At 39.1% G+C, this 26,871-nt stretch overlaps 1 protein-coding gene and 1 long non-coding RNA gene across 3 annotated transcripts; one reads left to right on the plus strand and one right to left on the minus strand.

The window, feature by feature from the left end:
- Window positions 1-3,615: 3,615 nt before the first annotated feature.
- On the minus strand, window positions 3,616-8,181 carry klhl38b (kelch-like family member 38b). Its single transcript, XM_079344339.1, has 5 exons — window positions 8,010-8,181; window positions 5,561-6,803; window positions 5,338-5,479; window positions 4,767-4,872; window positions 3,616-4,605 (listed from the first exon to the last, which is right to left on the minus strand). The coding sequence occupies exons 2-5, from the start codon at window positions 6,793-6,795 to the stop codon at window positions 4,316-4,318; spliced, it is 1,773 nt and encodes a 590-aa protein (XP_079200465.1). The 5' UTR covers window positions 6,796-6,803; window positions 8,010-8,181; the 3' UTR covers window positions 3,616-4,315.
- Window positions 8,182-11,508: 3,327 nt separating this feature from the next.
- Window positions 11,509-26,145, plus strand: LOC306823775. Of its 2 annotated transcripts, none has more exons than XR_013779049.1 (3): window positions 11,509-11,586; window positions 22,299-22,432; window positions 23,692-26,145. It is a non-coding gene; the product is annotated as an uncharacterized lncRNA (long non-coding RNA). The 2 variants fall into 2 exon arrangements; XR_013779050.1 differs by lacking the exon at window positions 11,509-11,586 and adding an exon at window positions 13,413-13,502.
- Window positions 26,146-26,871: the final 726 nt, after the last annotated feature.

The following is a 26,871-nucleotide window of genomic DNA, read 5'->3' on the forward strand; positions in this document are numbered from 1 at the left end:
TGTGGGAGTAACCAGTATGCAGGGGGGTTTCCATTGTATTTTTATCAAATCCCCAAAACAGCATCAGCTGATACTTCAAGACTGGATAAAGACATTTTATTTTGGACTGTGCTAGATGGTCTTTAACTAGCCCGTCGAGGTCACTGGGTTAACTGTTATCAGTAACAATGAGTTACTGATAATAGTTTTTTTCACCTGCTTTTTGTAAAGTGCCTTAAGATAAAATCTGCTGGCACTTAACAAATAAAGATTGACTCTCAGCTAGGTTAGACACATGGCATATTTATATTCATCTGTAAGGTAATTCAAGGTAAAAGTACAGTAGCCATTCTTGTGTGATTTAAGTCTGTGTTTTTTACATTCAATTACCAGGAAGTTAATGTTTCCATTGTTGTTGTGGAAGTTCACCAAGACTTGTGTATTAGATCTGTCATCAGCATACAGTAAGGATGATAACAAAGAGATTAGTGAGTACTGTAAATGTTTCACCTAAAACCCTTTGATCATTGAAGTCATGTTGCAGAGCGTTAACTTCCTGAAAATGTTGCAGCATGTGAAACCGATTGTTTGTTTGTTCTCGTTCTTTTTTTAAAAAGTCAGAGCTCTGTGTGTGTGTGTGTGTGTGCGTGTGTGCGTGTGTGTGTGTGTGTGTGTGTGTGTGTCCATGTGACTGAATAAGTGTATGCTTACATGTCTAAACAGAGAAAGAGGAGGGGGCATTTTCTGGCTCCTCATAACTCATGACACACTAGACAATCTGTACAACATGTCAGTAGCAGCACATGGTGCACTGCAAGCATGCACTTCTAAGAATCAGCATGGCAGTATTTTAGCTAATGCAGTTCTGGTGTTGAGACACATCCTGTTGGTGCAACATGGACAGATTTGCAGATGAGGATAACATGCTTGTTGCACTGCAGACTAATTACGTCTTCTATTCAGTAGTTGTCTGTTTGTAACATTGGAAAAACATTTACAGTATGGAGTATGGAAAGCATAAAAACAACTTTTACTCTAATTTTATCAGAATAGTCGGAAGCATTCAAACATTACTGCTGTTTGTTACAGATATCTTGTCACTAAAGCTTTTGAAACAGGTGCATCTGTGGCTTCATGCCTGAGGTTTTAATGCAACAACTTGATATACTCGAAAGGTCAAAGATTTCTGCACACTCTGCATGTTAAAATATATCAACAAGAGGTCACATGGCAGTATATTAAAGCACACTCGACAGCTGTAACCTGACTATGTGTGTGTATTATAATTTACAGTTGCAGTAATGAAATAACTAGTTTCCTGTGTGAATGATCATAGAGTGTTGATGGGTGAATGTAAAAAGTGAAAATCAAAGACTATAGTATTATGATGTGAACCACATGGAGTGTTTAGCAATCTGCATGGTGATGTTGAGAGTCCTCAGAGTGTAATTAAGTCTATTTTAAGAGTAGGCCAAACTACAGGATCACATGGAAAGTCCCAGCAAGTGCTCAGTCAGTTGATGACTGACTAAGAAGAAAGCAACATAAGACTCAAAGGCTACCTGTTTAATATGTTAGAGCATTACAAACAAAGACTAATCTGGGATGTTGGCTTTTAAGTTCATGCAAGAAATATAAATATAGAGTTCCCTCTTTGGCCCTGGACTGATATATTGCAATGAAATTAGTATAGATATTATTTTTTACACAGGATAAAGCCTCCATCCGAACACCTTCAGACCTGTCAGCTAAGAGCTGTCCACCAAATAGTCCACTCCTGCTTAAGGTTTCTATTTACCAGTATCAAACCTTTATCCAACACCACCTTAAAATGCAGTATTGAGTTGAGGCAAGTGTGTCAGTAAATACACTGATATAAATTACCTGTCATTCATTCGAGTCAGTACGATTGCATATCGTATCAGAAGTACCGTGTTGTTTCTTCCAGAAACGATGGAAATGATGGCTGTCAGACATTTTCTTTCGATAACAATATTTATGGCTGTACTTCTTTGTTTACTTTGTTTAATATTACTACCCTGTCTTTCTTTAGCACAGCCTGTGCTGTTTTTAAAACCATTTCAAGTTGCACACTGCTGCTAATGTTAGCTTAAATGTTTCTTTTTCTCTCAAGCTTGTTTTTAGATTAAAACATGTGTATAGTGACAGGCCCTACAAAATCAAAGATTTTCGATATTTTATTTTTTTATACAACATTTTAGATATTAATTCTCCCAAGATGATGTATCCTGAAGACTTTGTCTTCCCATTATCATTGATACAGTGTGTCTAAGTTTAGGAAGCAAATGTGAGTAGCCTATGCAAACACAAAATGGTGAATTTTAAAAACTATATTATACTACATACTTATAACCTCTGGCTATGGTGGCTGGATAAATGAATGTAATATATGTGTTAACAGTCTTATTATAGCAGAAAGGTGGTTTCATCATCCCTGTTTTTGTTGGGATGTTGTGACAAGACGCTACAGCTGTCCTGCCAGCTCGACCCTCCAGAAACATTCATTACAAACACACACATGATCACACTCACTCACAAACACACACACACACACACACACACACACACACACACACACACACACACACACACCTGTTGCTGCTCCTACTCCTACTGAGTTGAGTTTCATCACTTGTTCAGATTCTGTTGTGAAACACTGCTCATCAATGTCTCTCTCTCTCTCTCTCTCTCTCTCTCTCTCTCTCTCTCTTCGTCTCTCACATCTGCCAGCACGCATGGCAACAGACGAGACCACATGCCTCACGTGGTGGAACATTCATCCTCATGGTTGTTTCTCAAAATAACATCAGATCACCTGTAGTCCCCCACACACACACACACACTCACACCTTTTCTCCACAAGCCCTCCCACTGTCACTTGTACTCTATTTGCTGGCAGTAAGCAGCTAAAACATTTGACCCAGTGACTTCTGGTTTCAAAGAAATGCACATGGAGTCCCATGTAATACATCCTGGGCACATGATGTGCACTCCGTATGACATATTTATCTGAAAGTCATTGATGAATAAAGTTATGTTATCACTTTAACCATTCCTGATTCTTTACTTTGAGGATTTATTTTAACTATATTAGACTTTACAGAGATTTGTGTTCAAAGCAATTTTTCATTAAATTACACATACATTTGCACACCTCTCGTGATGATGAACAGGCAATAAACCTAGCTTTAGCTTTGATTCTCTGAATTCTACTTCCATTTCCTGTTCACCTTTACATGTTTTCTATGTGCAGACACATTTATGTCTATCAGTTGAGACTTCATAGGGCACCATTGGCTTTAATTTTACCTGCAACAGGTGGAAATCAACATGTTCACAATCACACATGATAGAATACTGTATATAAGGCTGCTCTTTGTAAAATGACACCTCTCTGGATCATCCTCTCCGCCTGTATATATGTATGTGTGTGTGTGTGTGTGTGTGTCTGTGAGTGTGTGTGTGGCAGTCTGGGCATGTTGGGTCTTGTGCTGACGCCACAGGAGTGTGAGAGGGGTCAACAGACACATGATGATACATATAGGATGCACGTGACGCTCAGATTGCATTCACTGTAAACTGACAAACAACAAATTGCTAGAAAGAGATGCCATATGTCAGGAAGGACTTTTTTATTATTAACAACAATTATAATGATTTTAATGTAAATGAGCAGTAAAAACTTGAAAAAAGAGTAAAAAAGCAAAAGAAAATTATTGTTAATAACATGTAACACAATTTGAGGCTATACTTTAAGCTTTGGAATCAAATGTCAAAGTCGATAAACATTTCTGGATACTGAGGTATCATGACAAACGGAGTCTGTTGCCCATTAACAATCAAACATTGTCTATATCAAATGTTAAGCTGTTTTGCCAGAAAGCCAACACATTCTGAGAATTTTACATTAAAATTCTTACTGCACAAAAAAACTTAGTCACAATACTATCACAATAATTGACCCAAAAGATGAGTTGAACAAACACGGCAGTGGAATCCGATATATAGCTGAGACATTCACCACAGAATACAGCCAAAGGATTTAGATATGACAGGAGAAATCTCATGATTTAGAGCGGGTTGGTTTCGACAGAAAACTTTTTAAAAGACACTGAATATTGAAATGTACTTTATAAAGCATCACATTTCTTATATTTATATCATGCATAATTCAGGATTGGAAATAGGGCCTACTTTTTTAATCCTAAAAGGGACATTGTTTTATTGGTAAATTTATTATTTGGTATGCATGTTTCTATATTTTTCTACATGAAAACGAGTGGTTGAAAATCCTCCAGTATGAACAACAATGCAGTTATGATTTTGCCCTTGTCTGTGACACGTGCGTCAGAGTCAGGGAGCCGTGGTCAAACAGTTTATAAGGCAGAGTCCCTGTCGATGTCCAAGTGTCTGTCTTTGGGTCGTAGCATTCAAAACTGTCCAAGTCCTCGATTACATCATGGCCGTTGATATGACGTCCACCGGTGACGTAGAGTTTGTTGTTGAGGACGGTGGCAGAGTGGTGCATTCTTCTCTCCTTCAGGTTGGCACACTTGATGAAGCGGTTAGCCTTGGTGTCGTATGCGATCATTCTCCTTGTGTATCCTGTGATAGGAGGGACATTAATTTAAAACAGCCAACAAATGCCACTTGAACAGAAAACAAAGTAAATACTATCAGGTTGATGTGTTTCAAAACATCAACAAAAGCAAAATTGTAATAAGGTATGTTTTGTCTAGATTTCTTTTTTATAAGCAGTTTTCTACCTCCAATTATGTAGATTTTGTCATCTAAAACGGCAGCAGGAGCCGACACATTCTTCACTGTTCTGTTCTCCATCTTAGACCACATGTTCCTGGCAATGTGATACACCTAGAGGAAGGGTAGAAAAAAAGAGTAAATAATTCAACAAGAATGGACTGAGTAATGAAAACATAAGCAGTGTGCATCACATTCACACCTGTTAATAAAATGAACCTGTAACCTGGATTTGATTCGAACTTGCCATGCATTGGTACTTGTTTTTTTTTTTAAATGCAATCTCCTTATACTAGTAAATAGTAAAAGTTCCCACCTATGCCTGATACAGCATTTTAGGCAATATTGGAGGCTAAGGCTGATACCAGTACTGGGATGGACATCTGAAGCACTTTAGATCAGGACGTCAGTTAATTGTATGGATTGCACGTAGGCCCACATTTACATGACATTAAAATACAAAGTGAGCCACTTTCCCTCCAGATGAGGTCAGCAGATCTGAAAACATTCTGAATGTTTCCTCTGGGCTAATTCAAGGTGTAAATGGGTTCTTAGCGGCTAAATAACAATGCATCCTACCTGTATTATTCTGACAGGGTTCTGCATGGCATCCTCCCCTCCAAACACATAAATCCTTTGGTTGGTTGCAGCAACTGCAGGGTGCAGCACAGCCTCGGGCATAGGCGCCATCGTCTCCCATTGGTTGAACATGCTGTTGAACCTAACAGCATTATTTGGAGTTAGCTATTATTTGCCCCATTTGTGTGTCTTATGCTTGTTATGTGCATAATAATGAGCTTACCTCTCCACGCTGCCTGTCAGTTGCATGTCAGAGCCAAGGCCACCCAAAACAAAGATGAAGTGGAGGTAAGAAACACTCTGGTGGGCAAAGTGAGGTTCCAACATGGGCTCTGCTGTCCTCCACTGGTTGGTCTTTAGTGAGAGTGTGTAGACGGTTCTACTGACTTGGCTATACTTTGTGTTTGTGATCAGGCCTCCGATGACATACAACACACTGTGGAGAGCGACGTATGAGGCTTTATATAGACGAACAGGCAACTTGGCGAGCCACTGCCACTTCTCGCTTTTCTCATCAAAGACGAGGGCCTCCCTGGAGGTCTGCTCGTTGTTCTTTCTTCCACCTATAACCACCAACATGTCATGAGAAGAGTATCGTCTTGGTGCCACCCATAGAGGTTTGAGGTCAACTGCTGTGTCGATGCATTTTGTGCTGACAGCAAACATGAGTCGTCTTACGGATTCGATGAGCTCGATGCAGAGGGTAGATGACTGGATCAGGGGGTCGTTAGCTATGAACTGGAAGAGGTAGGTGGGATGGATATGGCGAAGACGAACTTTCTTGAAAAGGTCGCTGACTGCACCACGTCTTGATAAAGGATCATGGTGGATCCAAGCAATCAGAGTCTCAAACACCTGCTCCTCCTCAGCACAAAGACCGTCATCCTCCAGGTATCCCATGAGCTCAGATAAGGACAGCTCACACAAATCCTCAGACACTGACACATCTGAGAAGCTCTGCATCGCCATCTCTTTTGCTTTGTCTCTCAAACTGTTACAGATCATGATCTCAGAGAGTCTAATCATGCTCAGACAGTTGTCAGGGCTCAGATGGTCCTGCAGGAAACCCGAACAGGCTTCAAAGAGTCGTCCATATTGCAACATGGATGCCGCCTGCATCAAAGGTAGAACAATCTCAAAGCTAATACTAATGAGTCCTGTGTAAACATAGTCGATGACACTGCTCAGAATGTTTGATGTGATGCCCTTTATGTGGATCTTTGTCTGCTGTGTTTCTAAGAAGTTGTTGCAGAACATTGCTCTGAAGTATGGGCTGCTGGCTACCAAGACATTACGATGACAGGGGATCTCTGTGTGATCTGAGCACAGCCACACATCAGTCAGGATGTTCTCCTGCCTGAGTCTGTTCAGCTGCAACAGGAGGCTGGACGACTGCTCCTGGTCTTTAAAGTGGAAGACCGTCATTGCAGGTTGGTCCATACTGCAGACTGAGTCCATGAAGTTATCTGAAAATGGATTCATTTTTCAGTGTGTTAGTCGCAAAGTGAAGGACAATTATCACCCTGTGGTTGCCCTCGAAATTGCTGTGTAAGTTAAACAATGGTTTAGTTTCAGTTTAGATTGCATCATAGAATAAAAAAATACTGTTTTATTCTATCATAACTGGAATCCTTCAACATCAAAGAATTGGCTATTTTATCCTGTTTTAAATTGTCAGTATTATTTGGATATTCAGAGTAGTGATTTAATCAAAACTTTAAACACTTAACCAAACTGTTCTTTTGTTTTATTATACATTTGGCAATAAAAAGCAAAAAAGACCACACATGGCTACTGCAATTTACTTTCACCTGTCTGAAGAATACCTCCCTCCACAATCTACAACTTGTTCTAAAGGATTAGGTCCAGCAGGTCAAGTCACATTACATCTGTCTTGTTTTTCTCTAAATTAGCTTCTCGTGAAATTCAGGATTCATTTTTAAGATCTATGTTTGTGTTTTTAAAGTACTGTATGATCAGGGACCTGTGTATATCTCTGACCTGCTCCATCCCTACATTCTGACCAAAGCCGTCTCATTGTACCTCATGTCAGATTGAAAACAAAGGGGATCGTGCCTTTTGGTTTGTCGCTCTAACTCTGCACATATGCTTTGCTGATTCTACTGATATTGAAGACACATATCTTCAAATGGCTTTTGACCACCTGTATCTTTTCAAATCATGTTTGACACATCAATACAAATTCTGCATTGTTGCACTCAGTCATTTTAGGAACAGGGCCCGTGTGCTCACTCTGGAGACTAGCTGTCCAGACAGATTACTACAGAAACACATGTGCAGCTATTTCAGTTGCAGGATTTAATATTTTATTGTGTAGTCTTTGAGCAGTTTGTGCTCCTATTGTATGATTGTTGTTGATTGTTTTATTTGCTTTTGTTATTGGTAAACTGGATTTAAAAAAAGCTTTTCAAAAAAAGCCTGAATTAGATACAGGAGACTCAAAGTACATAACAAATCAGACAAATGAAGTATCAGAATAAACAGATGAGTTTGAGATTTCAGATTTATTTACGTTCAATATATTATATTGAACAAGTTTACGTCACCATGTCACCAAAACATGTTTGAATACGATGTTTATGAATAAAAACCATGCAAACGTGACAAGTTTAAGTGCAGCTCATGAAGCTGAACAGAGTTTCACCTCTTACCTGTCCCTCTTCTCTCTTTATATGTTTTCTGTTGGTTCCTCTCTGTATTCAAAGCCAGGCCTCAGCAGAAAATCTGACGCCTTGACATTTTCCTGTCCTTTCTTCCTCGTTTCGCTCGTGTTGATGCTGTGTGACTGAATGTTCTGAAGGGGGCTGTCTCTTTGTAGGCGCATGTTGCGTACTGTTTGTTGTTATGGACTCTTTCCACGAGGTCTCTGTGTACATTCCCCCTCCAAAAATAGAGACGCACAAGCAACACTACTGCAGTGTCACATGTGATTTGTTAGTGTTGTTTCATATTTAGCAAGATACATGGGTAATTGAAGAGAATTGTTTCCTCTTGCAACTGTGTCTAAGTGTCTTTGACGTCCACAACAGTTCACAATTCTTATCATTGTAATGCTTGAGCTCTATGTATTATATCAAAACATAACAATTACTCAGTAAAATATCAGCTTTGTCCACATAATTGTTTGCCTGTTCCTTAAATCTTGGAATAAATGAAAGCTAGTCTGGATTTTTCATTGCAGATTAAAAACAACAAAGCAGGAATGCATTTCCAGTCCTCGTGAAGTGGTGTGTTTTTCTTGTACCCAGGCTTGTTTTCAGAGCTCAGCGAATGAGACATAAATAGCTACTTGAGATACCACGACCACTAGAGGTCAGCTTAATGTGAATTACACAACAAATTCATTCAGTGTATCAGGAACTGCTGGACATATCATGGCCAGCTTTTTTGTTTTCCTTCTTGATGTTTTTGGGCTAGAATGCAGAAAACACAAGCGAAGAATATCGGGGGGGAGGGAGGGTGCAAACTGGAGATTTACATTAATGAGCGATACTTCCACTTGGGGCACAATGACACAAGGTCAGCTGTCCTGGTATTGCAGTACCAACCAAACAGCACCATCTAGTGTTTGTGTGTTCAAAGTGTCATTTTGTCAATTGTGAAAAATTGGCTCATTTCCTAATCGACTCCCTGAAATTTTTCTACTTTCCTCTGATTTTGTGGGGGACTTCTTTTCAAAGATAAACACCACAATAAGGTCAGCTAATTTATAAGGTCATAAGACATCCGTACCTGCAGGGCAATCCTGACCGCATCATGCAACTAAATGTCAAATTTGATGTCTGTCCTCTTTGCATCAGTGACATTATAATTATCTCATGGATCTCTAAAGTGAAGGGCAAAAGCTTAACTTGTTTCCTCAGAGGATTGCAGTGTCATCTAATAACCCTCCCTCTCATATTCAAAGCTGTTACTGCATCCTTTAAAGTTAAGCACATTGTCTTGTATCTGTCGTTCCTTCACCTTGACAAAAAGGACTCGTTAATTGTCTGCCTTCAAGCAAAACAACTTATATTAAGAGTCAAGGCTTTGGCACAGTTTGCAGCAGACCATTTTCATGCAGAAGCATTACTGTTACCGCCCACCGTCTGGTGCTGCATCTTCATATTGCTAAATGGTTATCTTCCCATAAGCTCATGGTCTGATAGAGCCCACACCCAGGGGGTTGAGATTTCACTGATTAGTATTGTGCATGTGTGTGTTTGTTGGTTTGTGTGTATGAAGGGCAGACAGCTCTCTTTGGTCAATTTAATAGCAACATTAAGTTCACATTACTTCCTGAGTAAATTGACTACATTTGATTACTAAGAGCACTGCTACAGGTAAGATCAAATTTTACATATAGTTCCATGTTTGTGTCCTTATCAGACCTAATCAATGAGCTGGATAGAAAAGAACAAAACGCATACTCAGAAGAGAAGGGTCAAAGCTCTTTCCTGAAAACCAAGGTAATGATTCTTGTCTTTCATCCATGTTTGCCCCTCTTATTAAAACGATGGAAAAGTAAGACTCTTTGTATCAGTGCCAATCAGTGCTATTCCAACATCAGGGAAAAGTAAAAACCCAATAAGACATCCTGCAGACAATCTTTTATTTTCCTTTAATGATGCTCACAGGCATTACATCCTGTCCAAAAAGCCTCTATTCTATCTCAAATTGTTTGTGATTCTGATTATTTTACTTCTTCCTGGATAAACCTGAAATGGTTTGTCTCTTTGTCATGTCTGTTTAAATGATTTGCGATGGTGCTTTGGTTTGATTCTGCACTTCACTAAGTATCCTGAAAATTCTTCTTTATCAGACATCAAAGTTTATCCAGGGCATCAAAACTGTTACTGAGAATTATACCATTGTCCTTAATATGGTTGGTTATCTGTGTAACTCAAAACTGGGGCACAGTAGAAGACTCAGTCTCAGACTTACTTGGAAGTTGGCTGTTTGATTTTAATTCCTGCGGCCCACGTGCCGAATATCATTGGGCAAGACAATGAACCCTAAGAGTATAACCAGAGGCACATGAATGCATATCGGGATAAGTTTACAGGTTATATTACGAATGGTACTTAATTCTGGTTTACTCAATGACACCTATTGGTTATTCATTGTAATGCTATAAACACATTACACTACTACTTTTCATTAAATTTTAAACAGCCTGTCTGTCAGCAATAAAACAAAACTCTTCTAAATGGCTTTTGTCCATACTATGTTGATACATAAAACACTGATGCAAGTAACATACATACTGTGCATGCACTGGCTGTCTTACAAATTTAGTTCAATAAATGCATCATGCATACAACAAAGCTGTGAATCCAGATCCCTTGTGTATTTGCACACCATCACCATCACCATCACCAATCCATCACTGACAATACAAACTAAGTGTAAACATAAAAATAGTAAAAATATTGGTATTATTATACGAAAATCCATGTACTATAACCATTTAATGATTTCTTCTTTGCAGCCTTTTTTTATTTGCAATTAATGTGTGTTGATTGCTTATTTCATTGTATCTAATTGTAGACAAATGGTGTGGCAAATCAACTTTGATGATTTATGTGAATTTAACAAAACTGTCTTTGCATTGTTTGCAAATTCAGAATCAGATCAAATTAATTGTTTAAAGTGTAGAGTTACACGTCACCTTGTTTTTGGGTCCAGAGTGGAAAGACTACTTTTGAAGAAAAGTCAATCCTAATGTAATTTGGAAGCTTAATCAAGTGTTGGACAACCGGATTGCCCTTTTAGACCAACATTATTGCATCCACTAGGTGTCAGGCCTACGTTATGCATACTACAGTGTTGAAAAGCTGACTGTGTCTCCTGAGACTTCCAAGAAATTATCAAGGCTAAACTCACAGTCAGCAAGTAAACAAACATTTGAGATAACAACTGCATGCCTTCCGATGTGGCTATTTCTCCAGATACACATACGTTTATTGCTGCAAATGTGAACTGATGTGATTTTAAACTTAAAAAGATGATTTAGTCTTACACAGATACAGAAAATAATTGAAACAGAGTAAGAATGATATTTTAACCCCTTGAGTCAACATGCCGTGGGAGTATAGGCGTCCATACGGGCAACTCTGAGAGCAGCAATCTAGCTTTAAAGGATAGACATCCAGGCAAAAATCAACAAAGAGCGCGGAGGAGCGAGGGAGGTTTGAGATGCAGCCTACAGAGACAAAGAGAGAGACAGAAGGAGGTTTGTGTTGAAAGGTAAGGGTATGTATGTGTGTGTTCTGTACATACACACACTCTCAGGCGGGGATGAGGTCTTAAAGGGCTTACAGTTAGCTGCTTAAAATTCCTCTGGTGTAACCAACACATGGAGGACATGTTATTTAAAAGAAGAAAAAAAATCCTTGTTGGAACAAAAGATGTGGAGAGAAAATGCCTTTTGTTTACTTATTGTGCCTGCTACTGTAGCCCTCCTAAGGTTCCAACCTTGTTTATATGTGGCCACCGCTGTGCAACATGTAGAGTCAAAGACACTGTGTCCGAATGTGGGTGGTGTTTGTGTGTTAACGTTGCTACATGTGGAGGGGAGAAACTGTGTTTGTGTGTGTGTGTGTGTGTGCAGCAGATATTGATATTCCAGCAGCAGCAGAAGCCGAAGCCAGTGTCTTTAAAGTGTCAGCCCTCAGCAGCCAGCCAGGTGTACCCAAGGTTTGAGGACAGAAAAGGCGAGAGAGGGAAGGGAGAAAAGAGAGCAGAGAAGAGAGAAAGAATTGAAGAGAGAAAGAGAGAGGTGGAGAGAGGGAAAATATGCAGATAGGGGGGAGAGCGCAAACGCTTTGGCGGGTTTTCTGGAGGTGAAATTACTCTAAAGTCTTTGAAGGCCTCATCGTCTGCCCTCTCTTCTGTCAGCAGACAGAGAAAGAAACAGATGGACACAGAGGGAGTGGTGGATGGAGGGACAGGTGGTGTAAATGTCAGGTTTCAAAACAGAGCAAATTTTTAGACGGTCAGTGAATCCACACAAACACAAAAGAATAAATCACACAAACATTAAAAAAGCATTGCCTGCCATTAAACAGAGACTTAGCTCAAATGTTGCAGGATTCCTACAGTGACTCTTTTGTTTGCATTTCTTGTTGTCTTTAGCCTCCATGGTGTTTCTATTGTCATTCACTTTTTCTCTAGTAAACTTTCCAGAAAAGTAAAGTGCTGTTCCAGCTGCTTCTCCTCTACTCAGCTCACTCACTATCAATCCTGACATTGTACCACTTTTATTGCTTCAAATAACTAATTAAAAGCTTCTTTTCTATAAGCAGCACAAGAACTAACTACAACGAAACAAACAAAGTTTACTTGACGTCTATTTTAATTGACTTTTTTTTTTACCTTGACTTTAAGTATGTATGCATAGGGAACTCCAAATTGGTTTCAGGTAAATCAGGATGTGACTTAAACAAATGAAAAAATCATCTGTGCGGACCTGCCATCCATCCAGGATTTATACCAGTCCAGGCAAGGTCAGGAAACTGGCAGGTATCATCACAGCTGACTCCTCACACCCCGGACACAAACTCTCCTCCCCACTGGTGTGCGTTACAGATCCCTGTACGCCAAAACAACTCGGCTTAAGAACAGTTTCTTTCCCCAAGCTGTCACTTTGACGAATGCTAAAGAGTCGCAGAGTGTCAGAACTGTCACTGTGAAATACAGGTAACCCTGAATCCAACACACAATGTGAATGTACATTTGATTGTCAAGACTACATTTTATGGTCAATAACTTAACTTAACATAACTTAAACATTTAAATACTGTATTATCGTCCTGATATCAATCTAGAATAATGCATTTTATTTATAATGCACTTTACATTTTTGCAAAAAAAGCTAGAGAAAAGTGCGACAGAGAAAAAATGAAAATAAAAGCAAATAAGGAAACTAAAAGCAAAGACAGAAGGTTCTGCTAAAAATGTGGGTTTGTAGGGCCCCTTTTAAAAGTGTCCGCAGACTGTGGTGCCCTCAGCTGGTCGGGGAGAGCATAACATAGACTGGGAGCAGCGGAAAAGAAGGCCCGGTCCCCAATGGTGTGGAGTTTAGTCCTGGGGGGATGGAGGAGCTTGGTATTTCCATAGCGAAGGCTTCGTGGGGAGGATTGTGTGGTTTGGTGTTCTTTGAGGTAATGGGGGCATTCATGTTTACACACTCTCATCAGGATCCTAGCAGTGCTGTGCTGAACATGTTGGAGCTTCTGTAGGAAGTTGCTATGGGATCCTGATGAGGAGTGCATTACAGTAATCCAGCCTGGAGGAGACAAAGGCGTAGACAAGTTTTTCCGCATCCGGCATGGACAGTGTGAAACGGACTTTGGCAACGTTTCTGAGGTGGTAGAATGAATGTTTGCACAGATGCTTAATGTAGGCATTAAAGGTCAGGTGAGGGACCTTGTTGATGCTGAGATTTGTGGCTTTTGTAGAGAGGGGGATCATGTAAACTGGTGTGGGGTGCCATGTAAAATCATGTCTGTTTAGAGCTGTTCAATGCACACTGGTTACTGTAAATACTAAAACAATGCTCTGTCTCACATGTACTAATCTATTGAAATGAAATGATTCTATTATTAGGTTCAGTTAAGTGTTTTAAACTACTCAGCACCACACTATTATCTCACACATATTAGTCTGTTCTTATTTTGTGTTGTTGAAATGTAATGTTGTATTAGAGAGCACGTTTCACCAAAGTACAAATCCATAGTGTGAGTAAGCATACCAGGCCGATAACGCTGATTCTGATTCTTTTTGAAACCTGGTATCTGAGGGATACTTGAATCAGCTGATAGTCAAGTTTATGTATCACAATACCTTGATATCCAAAGGAACAAATGCTATCTGAACATGTCTTCCATTGTGTTCAGAGCAACCTACTTGCTCTATTGTAGATTAACAAAATCTAAAACTAACCTTTTGGAGGAAATGCCAGTAAAAGAACCAAAAAAAAATCACATCCATAGTTGGTAATAAACTAAAGATCTGTTTAACATGGTGCTGTCAATTGTGGCAATAAGGGAAAACATACCTGATGTTCAACCATTGTGTTCACACTCTCATTTAGGTGAACTTCTTCTCCTCTTTCCATCATCCATCATCTCCTTTTGGTTCTTTTTTCATGCTTCACTATGTTGCCATTCCTGCTCTCACAAAACCCACCCTTTCTTCTAAACCTTCCATCTTTTCCTGGAAACGTGTTACACCACTCTACTCCCTCATTCCACCAAACCTTCTCCCTACCCACTCCTTCCTCCCCTATATAACCCTCCTTCACAGATCAAACATTGTTCATTTTAAAGTGGCAAAGTGGCAGAAGATAGGGGAGGACTGTGCTGACCTTGGCTGTGATTCGTCAAACCTGAACCAGCTGATAAACTGTGTTTGGATAGAAAGTACACACTGATAAAAGACTGTCTAGAACAAACACTTCAATTAATGAAACCTGCCTCCTACTTTTTAAAGTAATGTCTAGCTATTAATCCCTTTGGACAGATATATCTCTGAGATGACTTTATGTTCTTTGAGCTAAAAAAGAAAGCAGGCTCAATTTTTTTTTTTAACAATTGATAAGAGCAGAAACAGTGTTGGTTAGAATAAAAACAAAAGGAATAATTATTGATATAGCTGAAAAGAAAGCTGAAATTTTTCTATTTAATATAAGTGTCCTTTGCCTCATTTTTCACAATTCGACTATCATCCCAACAAAGTGATCTCCTAACACTGAGAAACATGAGTATCTAATGTAACAGCACAGGTCATCGGTGTTTAGCCACACTAAGCAGCTGAGCTGAATGCTAGCTCTCAATAACAATTCAAACAGTTTTGCTCTCTTTTGTCGCTTCAACAGTTTGCTGGCCTTGAACCTTTATGGGAAAGAAGCCTTTTTTTCACAGAGATATTAATTTACACAACCGCCATGTTTACATCGCTGTTCAACCCCTCTTAGCAACCACAAGAATAGGCTTACAAATGCATGTCAAACATGAAGAACTGTGCGAACTGTGTTGCACTGGAACACTAGAGAGCACTAAAAGGCCTTTGCAAAGGCGTGCAACGATTTTACAAGCAGATTTTAGATTACAATAACAATAAAGCTTTTGTATGCTCTAACATGATTTGCATGTAAGAGGTTAAAAAAATTTAGGCTTATTCAGAGGACTATACAAGAGGAAAGGAATGTCAGTGAACGGCTTTTAATACAAGTTAAGAATAAAAGTAACTACCTCTTTTAATTAAACATGTCCTTTTTGTAAATTAAAAATGTTGTCTAAAACCCAATACCAGCACCCAATGTTGTCACGCTAAAACCTGACCAAGTGTAAATGACACATTATTCTTGTTTTCTTTTGCTTTTTGTTAATTTTTCTTGTACAGTTTTATTTCCTGTTTACGACGTGTCACTCTGGTGTGCAGCTTTTCCCCCTTTCCTTATTTCTTTTCCCACCTTTGCGGTTGTGTGTCCTGCCCTGATTGTTTTCACCTGTCTCTGATTACCCTCACTCTGTATAATAGTCTTCCCCTGTGTTTTTGCTGGGTCATTTCTGTTGCCCTGCAGCTTTTTGTGTCAATGTTTCCTTGGGGTTCTGCTTGTGTTTTGTTGGACCTTGTTATTGTTTCTTGTTTTTACCCAACTGTGACCGGTAAACTCTTTTATTTTAATTTGTGCTAATCATATATCATCTATTTAATTCAATTCAACTGTTTTATGTTTATTTTTTTTGTCACTGGGGGTGCAATTCAAACAAATCCCTTCTCTGTTAGTAAAAGCAAAACAACTAAAGCCTGGCAGCATACTTTTAAAAAGGCTGGAAGGGATTGATGTAAAAGTGATAACAATGATCTTTAAGTCTGTCACAACAACATGCAGAAAACTGAGCGTCATCGTCTGAAAGAATAGATCTTACTTTGCACAATTCCCCCATGAGTCACTTTATTCAATATTTGTCTAAAGCAGGTGTAAGGTTCACTATCCATCTCCTCATGTCATTTTAAAAATAAGAAAGCAATGCACAGAGTTGCACCAAGTAACAAAGTTGGACAAAAAAGAGAAAACAACAAAATATCTACTTTAAATTCATGAATTTAAATGATTTGCATGTTCAATCCTGCAGCATTGAAAATCAGCAGTGTTTAATCGCCATTGTTAAACCATTCTGCAAGCTGCTTTGATACACATTTCATGTTTGTTTTGTTATGAAGTTGTTGTTGGATGTTTTGGTATAATGAAAAATGGATGAGCACCTGAGTGGTTTAAATATCAAACAACAGGACCAACCAGAGGAGAACGTGTTAGCAATGATTATATGCAGTCTCGGGACAATGCTTCCATAAAATAATCAGTTGGCAAAATCTCCACAGGACTGGAAGAAATTAACACAGAGTTTATCATGTCAATAAGGTGTTTGAGACAGGTGGCTGAACAGGAGTTGTGTATGTTAGTATGTGAGTCAAAAGAGTTCTTCATTTTGGTAGAGAATAAAACAAATGTGTCATATTCCATTGAGGAGGCAGATGGACCAGAGGTCTGTGAAAATATATCACAAATTTTTAAACCAGTGATCAGGAAAATTGTGAGACCACTCACCAGAGCAAGAAACCTGATGATGTGAAGCCTCTAACTATGAATGCTAGGCAGTTGAGCTGTATCTAAAATGTGCTGAGGTCATTAGTCTTAAAGCATCTGAACACTTCCTGGGTTTATGGAACAACTTTGCTTGATATGAAATCGAGAGCCTTGTGAGATAAATTGAATAGTACAGGTATACATATGTTTACAGTGAAGTAAAGGTTTTATGTGACTTTTCATCTACCTTATAGCAATGAGGGCTTATGAATATTTTAGAGATGGCCTTTAATGCTTTAAAGATAGTATAACAGAAACAACACAACAAGATACTATTGGGTTCTCCTTGCATTGACAACCAGGATTAGTTCGGTTGTTTTATAATGAGGTCATTGAGTTAGTGTGAGGGAAGGCCACCCCCTTGTTTCCACAAATAATGACAATTGTCCTTCTGTTAGCTTAATAGAAAAACAGAGCAACAGCGGTCCACTCAAACATTTCCCCTGTTAAATATGAACAAAAGTGAGCGAAGGAGGGGGTGAAGATTATTAAAAACCATCAGTCAGTCAGATTGCTACTCACAGTCTGAGTGCGTGGCTGCCAGCCTAAAGCTATACATGTCTCTGAGGAGCTGCTGATATTGAATAAAGACGTGCCTCACCCACAGAAATAGCTATGTTTTATTACGCAGCAGCAGAAAAAACTCTGGGTTTTTTTCTCTTAGCGCTTTAGATTAAAGTGAATTCTGTTGTTCGATGTCCTGGTCTACATGGAGACAATGTCAACAGAGCTGAACGCAGGCAGGTTTACTTCAACATATTTTACGTTCACTTAAAACGTTTCAGGTGATGTCCATTTGTTCATTGCACAGATTTGGGCAAAAGATAAATGTGATTTCACTTTAAGAGCAACAAATGGAAAAGTGTTCCCTGACTCATGATAACCCATTTAGGCACCTAATCTAACCAATGACTCTAAAAGTAGCTCAATTTAGTTTTATATTCAAGAGAGATTTTTCTTCTTGGTTTTAATAATTTGATCAGGGAAAAACCCTCAGAGCGTTCTTGCTGTGTTGTGTTGCTGGATATTAGTGTAAGTAGACCAATAAACCATTGGATTTTAGCATGTGTGGTTTCATTCTTCTTCCTAATTAGTATAAATTATACTGAATTGAAAACAGGGTAACAGGAAAAACAAAATCTTAAGATTACTTTAAAAGTTTTTACATAAACGTCAGCCTTTCTGAAGGTTAAAAAAATAATAGACCTATAAGAAAAGGATATATATGTGTGTGTGTGTGTATATATATATATATATATATATATTTGTGTTTACATGTACATGGGGGAGCTGTTGCATTGCTCTTGATGTCCAGCATGTCACAGCTGCTTTCTGATTGAATTTGTGGACATGCATCAGCAACTGTATCTGGTTAAATCTCAGAACCCAATTTGACAATAATACAGAATAGCCTTAAGGAGCAACAGACAACTATTCAGGGCTTCCTTGTGGTTAGCAAAATGACCTCTTGTTCTGTGTTAAGTGTTAAAAAGACAAAACATTGTATAAGAGTGGATTGTTAGTAAGTTGCATGCAAATATATTTAAATACATTAGCGGAATAAGATGACAATAACTACAAAAACAGTTTTACTACTGCCTGATACTTTTTGGACCACGAACACATACCGAAAATCTGATCCCCAATATGCTCAATAAATAACAAAGAACAAATCTGTTTGCAACCAGGGCTCGACTAAAATTGGTCACTCTGATATTCCTGTAGCTTAATCTGCTATAGAGCAGTATACCACAGCTATACAGCCAAGTGTGGAGATGCCAGAGCCAAATGTTCTTCCCAGTTCAGTGCTGTTTACATCTCATGAATGAGAACATGAGCATAGATCACTTTACAGACAGTCAACGGCCTCACATGCTCCTATGTACCAAGAGTCGTGAATTGTGCACCAAACCCAGCTTTAACATGATGCTTTGATTCTTAATCTTTGTGTCGGACAGTTATTCAGTGACTGAATACACTTTGTAAATCTTTCTAGGTTTTTTTTTGGTGCTCCTGCTAAAACGTTTTTGAAAAACACAAAACAAAAGCTAATCAATGTATCAAACACATATTTACATTATTCACATGCAGCATTCTGTCCTGCCCGCTCTGCCTTGCCTTGTCTGGCTGTCCTCTGTCACCCACACATTTGTTTTTTGCATCTGTATGTTAATTAAGCAACCTTTTATTAATGTAAATAAGACCATTTCCTTAAAGCCCAGCCCACAACTGAAACCACCTTTGTATAGGTAATGGGAAACAGTCTGTTCAACCACAAGATTAATGTATGCATTTCATTTACTTATATTGATTTATAGGCCTTATTATTTGTACACCTCTTAGCCCTTCTTTGTACCAACTCAATCCTTTTGATATTAATTAAACCTGTTCTTGATTTTTCTCTAAATTCTGTTCAGCCTGTATGGTTTCTTTTAGCATTGTTTGATTGCCTTTTCTTTGTCATTATACATCCAAGCCTTTTGAACTCATTATCTTTTTTATACTGCTAACACTGATAAAATAGTGTGTCAAGCATTGTGCTTTAAGATTAAATATAACTGATAAAAGTTGCATGCAGTTTATGCACAATAAGAAAACATCAGCCCACAGTCAGCAGAGAGCTGATGGTTTTCTTTCCAACCAGCCACTTAATTGCTTTCACCCTGAGTCCCAGGCCTAAAAGAGTGCTTCATTAGTTGGCTAAAATGAAAAACCAGCAGGACCATGATGGAGGGCTACTGATTCAAACACTCTCTTTCGTTCTCTGCCTTCTCCCAGCCTGTAATCCAGCGATCAGTTGTCCAGGCAACAGCAGTGGCTACCGTTCCGCCACGTGCACAGTGCTGCCGGGTCAGGATAAAAGTGCCTGGAGGGGGCGATGCAAATCACCCTTTGCACCCCGCTGGAGATAACCACAGAAATCCTGGGCATAAGCCTGCCCTGAGGTTTTTCTCCCAGCGCTGGTGCAACACCTCAGAGTGTTATTAGTGCTGGGCTGTGAAAGACCTCTGTCGCTCACATAAATAAATTAAAGTAATTCCAGAGCTGATGTTTGTTTCACCTAGAACAGACCTTCGTGGTGTGTTTACTAGCCGAGTGTCTGTATTTCTTTCTTATTTGCTGTTTTGTCAGATGAATATTTTATCAACACATACATTTTTTCAAACTAAAAATGCACATCTTACAAATCACGCTGTAACTGTTCTGCAAGTCAACATATTTCTACTTTTTAGACCTGCTCAATGTTGCTTTCTATCAGTGGTTGAAAGATAAACAGGCAGTTCAGGAGGAGGATGCCGTTGGAATTTGGAAATTAAACGTGAAGAAAAACACATAGAAGGACATAAATACACACCTTACTTGTACAACAACTCCAAATTCATGTAGCACATGAATGCAAAATTGCAAATACACCCATATCTAATAGTCTGAGGCTGTATATAACATCAACATGCCTTCATCAGGTTCAGTGTTGTTGAGGAATTAGCTCATAACCTTGTGCACTGCAGAGCTCAAGCTGCTACATAATCTCTACTGCAAACTTTCTGTGAACTCCGGTCCTCATAATACCTTCATTCAGGAGTCAATGGCATGTGGGGCAATAGCACAAAGCAGAGTTCCTGTTCTGAAGCAAAAACTTCAAAATAATCATTCATTGAAGTTTGTCTTCATTCATTGTATTTTCAAATGTTTCTGGCAGAGTAGTGTTGTTGGCTGTGAAGCCATTCCAGAAGCAAATGTGAGTGAATGAACAGCATAAAGACATAGACAAATTTGTTCAACATATACAGTAGTCTACAGTAAGTGACAACACAAAAGCTGACACAAGCCAGGATAAAAAATGAACCAAAACAAAAGGTCAAAATCAGCAGTTCCTCGATGGGCCACTTTGGGCTGGCTCAAAAAGCAAGAAAATTGACTTTCGACGCAAAATGAAAACACAAATTTACAGCTCAGTACTGTAAACCGTTTTGGTGTTTAGGTTATTTCTCTGTCTGGACAACTTCAAAGGGGGTGGATATTTATGCACTATATCAACATACTTATGAATAAGGTTTAAAGTTATGCATATTTTGGGATGTGGTCACTTTAAGAGAGAAATTAATAGGCTACCACAAGCTGTGTTGAGTCACTAAACTCGACACCTTGTGGTATTTGTTTTTTGGACAAATATCATGGTTATGATGCTTTTAACATGTAAAATGTTGTTCACTCAGCAATGTTCTCAAACTGTAGTATGTGGGCAACATGCAGCAAATGTAACTCCCACAAGTTTCTCATTCTGTGAGAAACAGAGCGGTAACTAGCTTACTCATCGGCTAATGGGTTAGCCACAGGCATAGACTGTGGGTGACTTTGACAGCTTTGTATTTGAGCCTTTAAAGATATGGTGAACTTGCATAGAATAAAGGTTATTGTTATAAATATATGTCTGTCTGTCTTTTTTAAAACATGTTTGAATATAAATCAACATTACAGGGGAGTATCAGTCTGGTCACTAAAGCTAACTTTCTACTGTGAAAGACATTTGAAAGGAAATGAAAGAATAATTTTCGAACAAGGTTTCTTCTTTCTTGTGTCAATTTCCCTCACAGTTATTTTCTCTCTTTCTCAGTCTGTCAGCCTCCCTTCATAGTACCTGTCTATTTGAAAACATACTCTTCCTGAATCCTCTGACTGTGATCATAGGGCTGGCTTCTTTTGGTTGTCTAACAGAAACAGATGCATGGTGCCTGATGGAACTTAAAAACTCTTGTCTCCATGAAGTTGTGGAGAAGAAATTCAGGATTTTAGAATCCAATGTGCTGGATTTCACAGACAGAACTAAAATGGGTTTTCAAATAAAGGTCGATTTTAAGTTCTGCGTCTGTTTAAAGTTCACAAACATGACAAAACCATTCAGGGCTTCTTCTTTAGACTTGTGTAACTTAGATAATTTCAGCATAACAGATCATGAAAAGTACTTGGTACTACGATGAAATAAACTTTACAACTTCAAATCCCTCTGTGTCACCTCTTGGTCTTTTCAGCAGAATGAGGACTGACACCTGAATAAGGGTTCACACTCTTTCGAAACCTCTCCTCACACTGATTTGATTTGTGTCACTTTGTGAATCCTCCTGTCTCCATCTTGGGTACCAGACCTGTAAATACTCATCCTGACCTCAAATAGCCTGTCAGCTGCCCAGGATAATCCCACCGCTTTACAGAGGAGCTGAGAAAGTGTGTAGAAAAATCCCCCCAGAGAGAGTGACTGTTGGAAAATTCTCACTGACTCTTTTTTTCTTATTTATCTTTGTGACAGTGAGTCCAGAAGAGAGGACGACAAAGAGAAAGAGAGGGACGCTGCGTCTTAGGGAGACGCTGTGATCATGACTGGCAGTAGAGAGACAACAGCGAAGAAAAAGGACGACGGGGCCACAGACAAAAGCGGCAATGGTAATGCATGTCACATCGATGAGGCCATGCAAAGAGAATGGGGTCAACACCGCATCCCATCTCCCTGCTCGGATATCTGACGTTAATTTCCCCTGTTATCATTTATTTGCCATTTCTATGTCTGCGTATTTGTCTCTTTTTTTCTTCCAAACTGCCACTGCTTCACTGTGATTGTTCTGTTTCCTTCTTCCCTACTTTCTCTAACAAAGGACAGTTTTCATCTGTCTCCTCTGTCTTATTGTTTCTCAATCAGTTCTTTCAAAGTCTTTTTAGTTCACTTCTATGATCTGGACTCAAAATGTCTTCTTGTTAAGGGAATATAGAGTAGTAAAGGATGCTTTAAAGCATGTTAGTGCTACACTAATGATAGAAGCCTACATAATGAGGCTGTCCATTTCTATTCAATCTAAATGTTTGATTTGTAAAACTAAAGTATTTTAGCAGTAGCCAAAGTTCAACTTGTAATCAGTTTGAAATATTCTTCTGAACAATTATAAGCCATGTATGCAGTAAGTTTAAATAAGATCAAATTGACTGTCCCTATATGCAAAAGACATGCAGCTCCATGCACCACCTTGATGTATCATCAAATTAAACAAGAGAATGACAACTATAAAGGTAAAGTAGAGCCTAATATATCAGTTCATATATTCTTCAATATGCACAATATGTACCACACATTTGAATTGGAATTGATTTATTTAATAGGGACGATGCAAGTAAACAAAGTTTTAATACAAAGAACTGATGTGTTGCACGGAGAACTAAGGCTAAATTACAACTGTTGTCCTTAGTTGGGCCTTTGTGTAAGCAAGATATAAAATACAATGTTAATAATAATTAAAAAAAAACGCATGTACAACTAAAAAACTATGCACAGTACAAGGATATGTTAAAAAGACCTGATAAGACAACAATTCTCTCAACCAATGACAATTAAGCAAAGAAAATTAAGATACAGCAATTATAAATGGGTACAGCCCTGTAATTCTAGGTTAACCAACCAGAAACAAAGGTAATTGTGTTGTGTGATGTTATTGTTGTAAAAAAGATTTCACAGGTAAGACTCTTTTAACTGTAGAGATTCAGTCATTTTTCTTGGTAATGGCCCAATTTGCTTTTTTGGCTCACACGGTACACTTGTTTGTGAAGTGATGCTGTTTTGTAACTTCTTAAAAACTTCTTGCGGCAGATGTAATCATCTGAAAACTTTTTGCACACCACTGTGGATAATCTACACTATTGTTGTTTCTCTGCAGATTCAATCACTGCAACCACACAGTGCCAGGCGGGTGGCATTAGTCTGGGTGGGCGACACCAAGACGTCCAAGATCTCCCTGCAGCCCACTGCTTCATTGAAGTGCACAGTGGAGCTTAGGAAGAAAGAAAACCGTTCTAATCATTACCCATACCCTTCCTTTTCCTCTCTGCTCCCTCCCACCTCCTTCCTCTCATTAAAAGAAGTCCGAGAGAGCTATCCTGCATACTGATGCATTGTTAAGCGCTCTTAATTGAACTTGAGGATTCTTAATGTGCCATCATTCAAATGCTTAGTCTGTGAGATCTCGGCTGCTTAGTCCGAATTGCCCTCTGCTTCGCATTTATCTCCACCTCCTCTGCTACACTCCCATTCGGCTTTTGGTGGAGGGCAGGACAGCCTCTGTGGCAGGTTTGCAGGCAGGAGGAAAGGACATTGACACTCTACACAACAGAGGGAACAAAAGGGTGCAATCGGTGCCAACTGGGAGTTTCATCGTCAGCCAGGAAAGAGAGAGAATGAGAAGCGAGAAAGCAAAAGGGAAAGGAGGCAGTGGGAACAAACCAGAGAGTGGAAACAAAGTTATTGGACTTGATGGGGCAGGGTGACATCAATAGCATCCCAAGCAGGGCCACAAATTAGCCGGGCGAGAAGCGGCGCAGCATGGGAGCCGACAGCTGGGGCCCTGCGCGCAATGCCACCAGGGGATTAGCAGGGTTTCAGGATCTGACACATAGGGGATGAGCGTCATGGGCAGAATAAAGAGCAACTTAAGGATTAGAGAGCTTCCCGACACTCCACCAACACTCATGAAGGGCTTAAAGGGCTATAGATATCATTAATGAATGAACAGAGAGCGAGACAGAGACATTTTGAGGGGGTTGTCTTTTTGCTTTTTTGCCCCCTAACTCTCCTACGTTGCTGCTGTGATTTATAATGATGATACATTTCACATAACTACATTAAAAGTCAATGAGAGGCGGGCCAAAGAAGCAAACTGTCTGTGTGTGGATCATTCAACATAACCCCTGGCACAGCCGCCACCTCTCACTGCTGTATGTTCAATTCAAGCCACCAGCAGAAGATTAGCCCTGAATTATTCATCCGAACATCGTGGTGAAAATGCCAAACATACATTTGAATATTTGTACGCTTTTGTGTGAGTAGACAGAAAGGACAAGATAGTATTCATTGTGGTGTCCTTAGCAGTGGTGCTGCTGGGATACCTGAAGGTATCATTTTCTGAATTCAGATGCAGGGTATGGGGTGATTTGAGGGGTGGCAGGGCTGTGTCTTGTTTTATAAAAAGGAAATTGCAGTTCTTCCCTTGTAAACATACGGCGCCTTCAGATAGAAACAGCTCTACCAGCAAGACTTCACAACCATTGGGGGGGATTTGGCTCAAGGTCAACCTTTGTTTTCATATCTCACGACAAACCAAAAACCTTTAGAAAAATCCACGGTTCTCATATGAGGTTAGAAAATGCCAAGCAGAACTTAAAGTTGGAAAATAATCAGCACAATCTTCGAGCTTAGAAACACCCAGTTGAGCCTTTTCCATGATAACAACATTCCCTCTGAGCCAAGTGGGATGTCCTGAACAGGAAAGCATGTGGCGATAAGTCTCCCTGTTGTTTAGGAACATGAAGTTATCGTCTCCCCCTCCTCCTCCTCCTCTTTCTCCCCATGTGCAGCACTGATGGAGTCTTTATCATGAAAGAGTTAACTACTTATCACTGGCTTCTCGGCAGCTCATCAAGAGCACAACTGGCTTTGCTGAAGGGGCAGAATGCTCTTTGATGAACTTCAGTCAAAGTTTAATGAAAGCAAATGTGCCTCGGCTCTGAGGTCCTTCTGGGCAAACTCAGTCTGTGGCTCCAAGAGCATTTATATTATTATATATTCATGCACTGTCTATCTTATTAGGATTTTAGACATTACAAGCTGATTTTGCATATTGGATACTTTATTGTGTAAATAAGATATTGTTATTTTACTAATAATTATCTTTAGTACGTCGGTACATTTGAAAGGGTTATTTTAGTATTGATCTGTCAGCTTAATGTGTATAAATGTTTTTGTTGAGATGTAGATGTTGAGTGTAGACTGTGACTAAGTAAGTAAGTAAATATCCACCCATTCATCCATCCATACACACATCCACCCATTCATCCATCCAATCAGAAGAACCCTGCGTGGAGCCTTCATCCTTAATTTCTTTTTCACAGTTTTCTCAGTTTACAGAGACGACTCCCATCACCTCTTTGTACACCACAGTCCTCCTCCCACTGTGTGCAAACGCTAAAAAAACACACACCCGTCCTGCTGTGTTGGTCGCCACACCTTATCCTTGTGAACTAGTATACAGCATCCCACCATTGTCTTTATCAGTCTTTTGAGAGCTCCAGGAAAAGTGTGTTTGTTTGTCTTGTGTTTGTATGTGCATGTGTGCATTTGAAAGAACAAAGAGCATAACATTGTGTAAAATGCCTGAAGAACAAAGTACTATAATCCTGTTTTTGTGAAGTTGTATTCATTTACAGTGATTCTTGTTTCTTGATTGATGTTACACAGAAGAGCCTTGTTGAGATTAGTGCCTCTGTTCTCTCGTTGCAGCAGCACATCACAGCACTTTTGATGACATTTAAAAGACATAAAAAAAACCCTGAATAAAACCAGATTTATAAAAAGAAATCATTGTCATAGCAATAAAGTAATTTTATAATTGCAACTATTATAAAATTGTTGTATTATGTATATTATGTATATTATTGTAGAAAATCTTGCATTCAAAAGCTGCAATGTGAAGAAATCTGAACACAACTTGATTGCGTTTCTTTGTTTAAAGAAAAGGGAGATTTGTTGACAATGAATTCTAAACCCAGATCTTAGAGTATTATTAGAAAGGCTTTAGAGAAAACACTCAGAGTCATGAAGGCAGTGGTGTCCTTATTACTGCCTCCCATTTTCACATTGAGGTTTTAATCAACTGCTACAGTATTTCTGATTGATGTGTGTGCATGAGTTTGTGTGTCTGTGTTTTTGAATTATGTGTTCACACATATAGTGAAGCACTGGGGGGTGGGGGGGGGGGGGGTGGGGGGGTTGTAATACATCTCGGTAATTAGTCTCATAATTATAAGGCAATAAACTGTGGTACACACAAGAGACTGATCCATCT

The sequence above is a fragment of the Symphodus melops genome, assembly GCF_947650265.1.
Source record: "Symphodus melops genome assembly, chromosome: 5".
Lineage (NCBI taxonomy): Eukaryota > Metazoa > Chordata > Actinopteri > Labriformes > Labridae > Symphodus > Symphodus melops.